The following is an 11,288-nucleotide window of genomic DNA, read 5'->3' as shown; positions in this document are numbered from 1 at the left end:
AATTATTTTCGATCTCTACAAGGGCTCTTATGGAGCTCAAGTTCAGCGAATTTGCCTGTCATACTTCAAGGACTATGGAATATGTGCTAGACATGAATGATGGGCAGGTACGAATAAATTAGAGTTAAGAAAGCGTGACGGAGGAGCCGAAACGCATAGCAGTTCCTGCACGCGGCGCGTGGCTCTTTCAGTACTAGTCGACTGCAGCGCCGCCACTAAGGGCAACGCGGAAGGGATCAGGCGGCGAGGCGTGGTCTCGCCTCTCAACACTTCTAGTACACTCTACTAGTGCTAGCATTGATGCGAGAAAACGCAAACCAAACGCACAGGCTGCGAAGTGCTGGCGCGAACATTCTTACGGTTTGCATCACGTCGTTCGACTGGTAGGTGTTCTGTGGTTCGACTATCACGACGCTATCACAGAACATGGACGCGGTGCACGAAACGGAGAACCGGCCATTCATCGGGGAGGTGATGTCACCGGCAGAGTTCAAAAGGAATTGGAACGATGCTTTGAAAAACGACCAGCAAGTCGACGATCCGACCTTACGAGAAGCTCTCATGAAAGCTCTGAATGTCCCAGAAGCTGTGTTGAAAACTCTAGAGGAAGACTGCAGGTGAGACAACTAAGGGCGACTGCAGCTGTGCATTGTCGTTCCCCCGAATAATTTTGTTGTGGTTTTCTAGGGGATCATCACACGTGTGCCTCGCAAATTCGGACGCACTTAAATGATTGACAGTTCGCGTTTAGGGACAATAATCTTTCTTGGGATACTTGAACGCAGAAATTTTGGCCTGTCTGTCTGTCGCACGAAACGATTGAGCCACCCGGCCAAAGTTAGAAACTTTCTCAACGCCCAGCCATCTTGAGCTGGTGGCTGCGTTCGTTCTTGTGAAAATTGTCGGTCATGAAGCGAATATTAGGCCTATCTGAGGTGCAAAATCAATACGCAAGTGTTAAGTAATGTGTCCCTTCACTGGAAAATACACAGATACGTAATTCAAGTAATTCTAAATAGCCAAGTGTTTTTAGCGCAGTTAGACTGCGCTTAAAATGCAACACTATAGGCACCGCACACTGACCCGAGGGAGCTGCGTTCCTCGCCCTGCCCCGTCCCAAGTTCGCTAGCAATGGCCGTAAGGAGCATGCAAAAAATTGACGCGCATACGCGTTCCCCGTGTAGCCTGGCCACAATCTGCCCACTTATGCAGGGAGACGCGCGCGTCGCGTTCCATTTTCACGGACACTGTCTCAGTGTTGCTGTTTTAATCTGCTAGGCTTTGCTTTTTGTAGTGCAGTCAGATTGAAAAAACTCTACTGTATGGTGCGTATTCACGAAAGAATGCCGGTAGAAGGCAATTAGATAGATAGATAGATAGATAGATAGATAGATAGATAGATAGATAGATAGACAGACAGACAGACAGACAGATAGACAGATAGATAGATAGATAGATAGATAGATTACGTTGCTAAAGTACCCTCTGTATCGGGTGGACTCAGTATAGGTGTCCTAGCCAAATTGTAAAAGAAAGGGAAAAAAAGGTGGGGAAAAAGCACATACATGCAAAAATCAGAATTCACACGTCACAAACTTGCAGCACTGTGCGTGTCCACTTTGTGTCCCTCCACCACACTTCGGGCTGGTGGCTTTTGGGATGTGCACGTTTCTGCCGCAACAGTTTCCCTCTGCATCATGGAATCCAAGGGATGGATCGATGTGGCTGTACCCTTTACATCGGGCGGCTAACATCCCCTAGCCGTTATGCTTAGGGAACAAAAACTATTTTTATCCCCTCAAAATAGTGAAGTTGAGGACTGGCACTTTGCAGTGAGGGGTTTCATTTTCACTTGTGCCTTGATTGTAGCCACCAATCGGATAACCTCTTCCTAGTTATTTCTACCCCCTTAAAGTCAATTTGCTCTGCTATTTTCCAAGTATTTACTTGTCAATTTTCTGGTTCGCTTTCTTCATTTTGTATCAACATTCCTCATGTACAAATAGCTGGAAACCTTCCTAGCCCAACGCTCCTCTTCCATTTTTCTCAATCGCTCCTGAAGTTTCATCTTGCTGCTAGCTTCTTTGCCCTGGTATGATGTCTATCCCACATCACCTTGTACTCCCTATTCCCGTGAGCTCCTAAAGCTAGCCTACTTATTCCATGTTGCTTAATTTCTAATCTTGCTTGAAACTCTGATCTCATGCAGAAGATTGCATTGCCGAATGTCAGACCAGAAACCATGACCCCTTTCCGAATTCTTCTCACAACATCATACCTATTGTAATTCTACAGTGTCCTATTTTTTATCACTGTTGCATTCCTGTTACCTTTATTCATTACGTATATTTTGTGTTCCCTTATGTGCTCGGCCTTATTGCTTATCCATATGCCCAGATATTTGTATTTATCCGTTAGCTCTAGTGTGACCTTCTGTATCCTAAACTCACTACCTTCATAATCATTAAAAATCATTACTGCTGATTTTTTCTTACTGAATCTCATATCTAATCTAGCCTCATTATCGCAGGTGTCTATCAATCCGTGCAAATCTTCCTTGTTGTCGGCCATTAGCACTATATCGTCTGTGTACATCAATGCTGGTAGTGCCTCCTGTTCCATGAGTTTTCCTTGTTTGACGAAAGAGAGGCTGAAGCCAAGTCCACTCTCCTCTAAAACAGCTGAAGCGCAAAAATGGTAGCAATGGACTAGAAGAGCAACGAGATCAAGAGATTTGGTATTCCATGCCTTAAACAGCTGAAGTGCAAAAAAGGTAAGATACTAGAACAACGAGAACAAGCGCTTGTCCTCGTCGTTCTTCTAGTCTGTTGTTACCTTTCTTGTGGTTCACCTGTTAGAGACCTGGAATACCAACTAGCCTGCTTCCACACCTTGCTCTACTTTCCTCTGATTTGGCCTCTATTCCTTGTAGGTACATGATGAATAACATGTGTGACAGAGGACACCTCTGTCTAAACCCTCAATTTATCTCTGTAGGCTGGGGCACCTGTTTTTCCCTTTTGGTAACTACAATTGTTACTTTTATAGACCCATTCCATGTTTGTAAACATGGTAGGCGCTGGCTGACGTCATGGGGCGTTGGCTCTGCCCAGTCGTCCAAGCTGAAAGGGCGCCACCAGCCACCATGAACACTTGACAACGAGCTGAGCAAATGCGCAAGCTGGCTTCGAGAACAGCGTGTCGGGAAGCCTCTCGCATGTTTACAAGCTGTGGCCGCAACAGAGGAAGTTGCAGTCGCTGTAGAGGGGTTCTGAAATGAACATATGAGCTATGTTGATATGTAGCTCTAGCTTTTAGAACCTCATCGAACATATGAAGTACCTTAACTGCGGAAATGTAGCTCATTTGCAAAATATCGTCGTTGCTGCAGCCTACGTCACACGTGCATACTTCAATTTGTACTAATGCGACGACAGACCCAGTTTTGCAAGAGGCTCTAAAGTACAATATGCAAATGTGCGGTGTAAAAATACGTGGGCATGAATCATTACGATAACTCCTTGCATATAATAAATGTGCCAGAGAAGATATTCATGCGAATGACCAGAACAACCTCGGCGACACTTTCATCCACAACACGCTTGCGACAATGCTTCAATAACATGTTGTGGCCAATGCGGTTACGTACTTGTAAGGTCTATGGCTCAATTTGTACGCTCAAGCCGACGCCGCTAAGCGCATACAACTGAGCAAGTTTCTTGCATTATGCTTTCCTGTGAATTCATGCAGACGTGAAAATCTAGTGAAGTGCACCAGAGCCAAAACAGTGCACTTGTGTCAGGTGTGTCATCACAGCCACATGTAATCATAAAAACATAGTCTAAGTTATCCTTTCGTTCGCCGCTACTTTAATGAACCGTACCCACGCAGAAACAAACACATGCTCGATCGTTGGCTCGATGACCGAGTGACACCTTTAGTTCACCTCAGTATAGCGATATCATTTTGACGCGTCGAAGACTTTTGCAGTTATATCAACAATGGCAGCCATGAAAAATGCTTCGCATATGACAATGCTATCCTAAAAATTAACGTACTAAACGTGCTCGACACGCCTCCATGACTTATTTAAAAAAAAAGCATAATTCGATGGCTTATTCCAACAATTGACAGAGCTAATTGCTTTTTATAGGTAAGTCGCTCCAAAACATTACTGTTGAAGCGGCGTCGAAGGCAAGTTCTCGCGTTTCAAAGCTGCTGCTGATCGGCGACAATTTTTTTCAACAGAAAACTGGGGAAAAAAAAAAAAAGACCTGGGTTCATCGTTCGTGTGCCTTTTTTGCACGGACAAAAACAGCGCATGCACCAGCGAAAACACTGCAAAAGCTGCGGTAGGCGCCGCGGCTTTTGCCTACCAAGCAAAACCAAACGCCCGACAACAGCGCCACCGCATTTTCGTGACGTATTTCCGGTGGAATTTGTCTATAGATATATCCTTTAAAAGAATATTGACTCCATCTTTCACACCAAGTGTGTCCAGTATGCCCCACAGGTTCTCTTGAACCATGCTATCGTACGCTCCCTTGATATTCAAAAATGCTAGAAACAGGTGCCTGTGTTCCTTTCCTGCTATTTCGATGCACGGCATCTGTGAGAACAGATCGTCTTCCAACCGTCTTTGTTTCTGAAACCCATTCTGCAGTTCTCCTAGCACCCCCGCAATCTCTATCCATGCCTGCAGTCTTTCCTCTGTAATCTGCATCACCAGCCTGTAAACCACTGATGTCACTGTTATAGAACGGTAGTCTGTGTCAGCTTTGTCCTCCTTTCCTTCATAGATCGTGCTCATCCTGCTATTTTTTCATCCATCAGGGACTTCACATTAGATTATTGTTTTGCTCACTGCCTCTCATAAAGTTTGCTTAAGCTTGAGACCCAATTCCTTTATCAGTATAATTGGGATGCCATCAGGGCCTGTTGATGTACTACTAGGAACCCTGTTCTCAGCCCTTTCCTACTCTCGGGAAAGTGGAGCCACTGCACCACTTGATCAATCCCAGTCTATTAAGGGGCACAATGCACTTCCTTGTTGAAAATTTTCTGTCATTTTTGTTCCTATATATTCAATAGCTTCGTCCCTTTCTAGCCTAACACTTTGAGCTGTAGTTATAAACCTCTGTTCTAGGCTTGTCTCATTACTTTGGGGTTTTAGATGGTTCCAAAATTTTGCAGCTGCCTTTCTATCCTTTCTACGTACTTCCGCCAGTCACTGAGCCCCCTTTCTTCTAATCTTTTTATTGATAAGATAGGATGCTTATCTCCTATAGCTTAGAAAGAGATCCCATTTTCTTTCGACATCATCTGTCGGTTCACCCCACTGTTTAGCATGTCTGTGTTCTCTAGAGGCTTGTGGGAAGGTGGTGCCCTCTACTGGAGGGTAGTCAGCTTGGAACATTGGAGGAGCAAGTGCTCGATAGTCTCCCGCTCGCCACCACAGGTCCTACACACATCTGCGGGTGTCTCGGGGGCACAATCAAACTGACTTCGATAGTCAAAAACATTGGGCAGCACGCCCGCTGGAGCCACGAAGAACAGGGCAGCACCACAGCTGTTGTCATACAGTGCTGGCTCTGTCGCGATATCTTTCTTGCTCTCCTAGTACATTTTGATGGTATTCTTGGGGAGCACAGCTTACTGCCACACTTCTCTCTCCGCCTCTCATTCACGGTCACGAATGCATTTTCCTGTCTCCCGCTCAGGTCCGGTTTTGATATAGTCCAGGAGGCTGTATTTTTGGCTTGTGAACATCATTCGTGACCTCCATTGAGTTGGATATTCTTGAAGTACGTACACTGTAGACTGCTAGTCATGGACTGCATGGGAGTTGTGAAAATCCGCGCTATAAGTGGTGTACCACGTTATAACCAAAAACATGCTTTTTCCGGATTTTGCCAATGTCGAAAGGGCAACGTACCCACCTTAGAAAAAGAAATTATTACACTGGCTATTCGGGCTGGTTAGTACTGCATTTTTGAAAGAAATATACTTTCTTAGTACGCAGGGAACGTTTCTTGCATAATAAAAAAAACAGTTACAACACAACAGCAAGTGCCCGAGTCTGGCATCAACGTAAGAGTGCCATTATTCTTTACTGGTGATGCTTGAGAACAGTGCTTCTCACAACTTCGTCCTCGACAAAGCTCAAGCCCTAAAGCGATTTCTTGCTCATATTGTTCTTCGCGCAGTATTCTTTCACTTTTGTGAGGTATTCTAAATGCGTCTTTGTACGGGAAATCGAGTTCTAGCGTCGGGTCAACGCCGCCTTCGCCATCCGACTCGTTGTCGATTGCAACCTTTGCATCATCGTGCACCGCTGCGATGACCACGTCATCTGAGCTCGCTTTGTCGCAGACAGGTAGCTCCGACTCCTCAGCATCAACAAATTCCTAAAGAGTGTCGGTGGCGGTTACGAACTTGCTGTCATCAAGGCCGGACTTCACGTCGTTAGTGTTGACAGTCTCATCGGCGACATTGTCACACAACCGCTACGATACGGTAAACTGAGAAGCACGTACGACAAATGTAACAATGAAGAAGATGCACACTGAAGAGAAAAAGATTACGCTGCCGCCACCACCGCTTCTGCCTCGCACTTCAAAAACATGCTCCCTCCTTTTTTCAAGGTCTCTCTCTCCCTACTGTACCTTCTCTTCTCCTCCGCTATGTGTGCCTTTTCGCGGCTGTTTCCACTCGAGCATTCCCGTCTGTTTCCACTTCGATTGTGCCACCGCGGCGGGAAAATTGGCTTCATTTGCCGATTTTATGGTCGCGCGCCCAATAACTTGGTGTCAGAACCGATATTCTCCTCTTTGCGTCTATGCAATAAATGGTTCGCCTATGCATTGAGCTCTATGGGAGACATATCGGTGGTCAAAAAAACCCACGTAATAACCGGTCCCGTGCTAAAAGCAGTTACGATTACAAGTGGTCTGCACTGTATAACGAAAAAGCCTGTGTGCCCACCTTTTTTCATAGTCTGTAGCTGACATTCAAATGTGATTTTGCTGTGGGCCCCTCGAACCTCAAACGAAGACCAACCTATATCCTCCTGGGTAACGTTGACACGGCCAGGGCAGCTAAGGCTATGCGGCCTCTGCCCTTGCTCCAGCCCATTCCTTGTCGGGGCTGACAGATAAACGGCAGAGTTTGCGTAGGTGAGACCAGGCACGTGCACGGCCTTCCACCGGCAATGTCGACGAAGTATACGGCTGGCTCGCTGTACGGCTTGTTTCAAGTAAACTTCACGTCGCGACACAAGTTTCTCTGAGCTGGACAATATCACGCCTAGGTAAAGGTATTTTCATGTCGGGACACAAGTTTCTCTGAGCTGGACAATATCACGCCTAGGTAAAGGTATTAATGTTTGAGACCACGCTGTACCGGCACGTTGCGCATGCATGTTCCGCTGAATTTGGTTTCAACTGTATTGTCAGTGTAGAGTCGGTGCAGTAACTCAATTCACACAGAAGGTATATTAAGGTCTTCCATACGAGAAAAAGGTGTCCGTGTGGTACGCTGTTGTAAGCCTTGGCTTGTCCAGAAAACAGGCGGTTAGCCCGTGAGGTTTCTTGCGTGCTATCTCAATGCTTTGTACGAGCGCAGAGAGGTTATCCTTCTCTCGCCACTGACGACGAAAGCCGTTTTGCAGCTCTCTAAGGGGTTCCTGGGTGTCCGTCCAACAACTCATCCATCTTTTGATGACCTGTATGAAAATCCCGTACAGCACACTGGTGATCAAGAGTAGCCTGTAGTATTGAAACTGGTCACTGTAGCCTCTTCTCTTGGGCACCAGGCACACCTTGCCATGGCGCCAGACCTCTGGGATAAAGTCCCGATTGAGAATGCCGGCAAAGACTGAAGCCAAGGACTCTTTTTCTCTTGGTCCAAACTGTTTCATTAACTCGCGTAGAATTTCATTCAGTCGTTTCGTGCTGTGGGCTATAATGCTGGACCTGGTTCTGTCGATTGCCACGTGGGACACCTTCTACTCGCGCTCTGCAGTGGTGCTGTTGTCCATTTCACAGTTTTTTCCACGAGGTTGGTTTGGCTTTCCATGTTGTTCTGGCGACGGGTTTTCATACATTTGCTGCAGGTAGGTCACCAGCTGTTCTAGACTTGCGACAGCTGTACCTGTTGCATCTCGAAGAGTAGGAATGGGGCCTTCGCGATTGAGAAAGGAGATACATGTTGAGAATTAGTGCGGTCTGTCGTTGCTGGCTTCGGTAATTGCACGCAGTTGTTTTGGTTGCTTTCCGCAATTTCCTTTGGACCATTTGCTGCATGTCTCTTTTGCAACGCAAGAATTCCTGCCGTGTCTCTTGGGATTCTTTGACCGAGAGGCGCCTTATTGCGTATCGGTGAGCTCTGTTAGCCTTGTGACGGACTTCAAGTGCCTTCTTCACCCGCTGGTCCCACGAGGCCTTGGGTCTGGTGCCACTTCAGGATAGGGCTCGCCTCTCATAGTGACACATAGTGCGTCACAGCTCGTCACATGTGCTTTGCTGCGCATGTATGTCATTCTCTTCGAAATCCTCTCGTACTTGTTCAAAGGAAGTTTCTGGTAAGTAGCGCCGACCTGACTTGTTCTTTTGTCGCACAGTTTCGATATACAAAAGTAGAGAATGTCAGTGTGATGTGATTGTGGTCACTATCCAAACTATATCGCCCACTCTGGTTTACATGTATTCTTGTCAGGTGTGCCGCTATATTAGGTGATGTGCAAATATAGTCTATACAAGACTATTTTTGGCGCTCCATGTGGTTGGGGTGGAGGTTGCCTACTTCAAAGGAGACCGTTTCTGTTAGCTGCAGCATAAGTCCATCGTTAAAGTCTTGGAAGCCATCGAAGTTTTGAACATGCCCGTTTGTGATGAGTAGTGGACAATATGCAAACAGGTTACGACTAAAGTTGTGTGTTGCCAGTGAGGTGAAGTAAAGTGAAAACGAAAAAGGGGCCGGGGGGAAAAATGAAAAGCAAGGAAAAAGAGGAAGAAGACGGGTGACTGGCGCATGGAACGCCAGAGGAAGACGGGTTGGCCAAGCTGTTCGTGGGGCTGTCAAGGCTGTTGGGTTTCGGACCATAGCCTCTGGAGCTGGGGACGACCTCGTTATCCTGGAAGGACGACACTTGCTGTGCCACGTCACTGTGGCAGTGGTGTCCAGGGGGAACTTGGCGAGTGACACTGCGATCGTGTGTCCGTGCAGCAGCTGCCCTCTGGTTCGCCGGTCTACCGACCCGACGTCACCGACGCCTCATAGCAACATCACCGAGACCTTTCGACGTTGAACAAACTGTGATAGGAACTGATCTTTTTGTTTCTCCGGACACTAACGTGATTAGCTTAGCTTAATCTAGACTATCGGACAATATGTTCATGTAATCACCGTTTTCCTCTCTGTTGGATCCCCAGTGCTGAATGTCTTGTGCAAAACATTGGGCGACACATCTGTTCTCAGCATTTTGTCCTGGGTCAGCTCTGAAGTAAACGACTGCAACAAGCACTGGTATGCTCAAGACAGCCGCTGTCATCCACGTGTGTTCCTTATGGGAACCCTCATGTTTCTTCCAGTCTGCCAATGTCATTCAGCCTCAAGATACCTATTCTTTGTCCTTTGCGAGAGCTGGGGTTCCTATTGCAACCCACCCATTGCCGATTCGGGTGTATCGGTGGCTCCTCTAGTCCGAAGAGGTGAGTCTTCGCAGGTGGGCATAGTGACATATTCTCGGAATCGAGCATTTGGTACAGCCCTTCTCCTGTGTGTCTGCCCTCCGTACATAAAAATCAACATTCGCATAGGCCTCTTTTTTTTGGGTGTCGGTTTTGGGTCTCGGCGACGGCTCTTCATTGTGGTAAGTTTGGGAGCATGGCGTGTTGTTGGACCAGCTGTGGCCCATTGCAGAGCTACTTGTTGACAGATCATGTCTCCCGTCATGCAGAAGAGGTGTGCTGGTCGCCATGGGGCCATTGCTAGATGGGTGGTGCCATTCTTTGGTGTCCATACCTGTGGAGATGGAACAAGCACTTGTGCGCACGGCTGTGTTTTTTGGGGCGGTGGATGCGCTGTGTTCAACAAGTACAGTTGCTGGGGAAGGTCCTGGAAGGTTCTTCTGGTCTCCATGTGTAGCGTGTTGTGAGTCGCGGTTTCCAACCCATGAGGTTGCAGGAAGGTGTCTGGCATCTCCGGGGCATGTGAGGCGGCCCTTAGGTTCGACTGCCGCCGAGGTTTGGGTCTGGCTTACCTCTGCTTTGAGGTGCCTGTATTCTTAAAATAAGGCATAGCGTTCGGGCTAGTTGGGTTGAAACTTGGTGGCACGAGGTAGCCGACAGGTAGTGGGATACCGCCCTGGGCTAGTCGCTTTTCACGTGCTAGTGTATGGGATACTCAACAAATGTCGCCTTTAGCGCTCCACATAGCTTTCAAAGCTCAGTGTTGAGGAGCATTGCTTTTGCCCGCATATCAACTGTCTATGTGCAATGGGGCCACATTCTTCCTTATAGCCTGGGCAATATCCCCTGGCGGTGATCTATTAGGCACATCCTGTATCCCAGCATGTAGGAACACCAGCCCTTCCCTATAGCTTTCGTCTTCACTGTGACGTCGGAGCAGATGCTGCAGCTTGTTGGCTGTCGCCTTATGCTCAAACCTCTGCTCTACCTGCACAGTATCGGCCTATATTCGACGGAGTGCACCCGCAATTCATGGTGCATTGCCATCACCGATGATGAGTATCTCAGGTGGAAAGTCTGACGCAGCATAATTGCTCTCCTGTTGTCCTGCTTTCTGGATGTTAATATGGGTTGGGCCACCAGCTTTAGCACCATTGTGTTCAGCTTCTGTGCTGTTTTTTCTTCCACGTGTTAGCCGCATTGTGTGCTTTGCAGACTTGTTGCTTGCTTCCATTTGTAGTATTAGGACCACGTTCGGCGATGCTGTCACCTAGTTGAGCAATCTCGTTACTTTGGATGGCTGTTGTAGGAGCACTACGCCGTTCTTGTGACATCTGTACTGACTAGTCGTTTCCCTCCTCTGCTTCTGGTTGTCTCCTTTCAAGTGTGACGGTTTTCGGGTGGGTCTGCAACACGGACAATGTCGGGTCCGCCTGAGAAGGGCAGCTACGCTTAGCAACTTCGAGGGTTTTTGAAAGGGTCTTTCTAAGCTATCATTACTTGTATCGAGATTGGCACGGTGTGCCTGTAGTTGCTCCATCATCGCCTGCACAATGCCCCCCAGTGTCTCCACATCCTGCTCTGACGCTCGAAGCCTTG

The 11,288-nt window shown here is 47.4% G+C and overlaps 1 protein-coding gene across 1 annotated transcript in view; it reads left to right on the top strand.

Moving 5' to 3' along the window:
- The first annotated feature begins 244 nt into the window (after positions 1-244).
- Pbp49 (proximal sequence element A Pbp49) overlaps positions 245-11,288 on the top strand; it is a 32,516-nt gene continuing 21,472 nt past the window's right edge. Inside the window, exon 1 of the mRNA XM_075890987.1 lies at positions 245-617. Within this exon, the coding sequence (XP_075747102.1) occupies positions 427-617 (191 nt within the window). The 5' untranslated portion in view covers positions 245-426. The remainder of the gene's footprint in view (positions 618-11,288) is intronic.

The sequence above is a fragment of the Rhipicephalus microplus genome, chromosome 1 (genome assembly GCF_043290135.1).
Source record: "Rhipicephalus microplus isolate Deutch F79 chromosome 1, USDA_Rmic, whole genome shotgun sequence".
Lineage (NCBI taxonomy): Eukaryota > Metazoa > Arthropoda > Arachnida > Ixodida > Ixodidae > Rhipicephalus > Rhipicephalus microplus.
The sequence above is the reverse complement of the archived record's forward strand: the minus strand, read 5'-3'. Positions and strand labels throughout refer to the sequence as shown.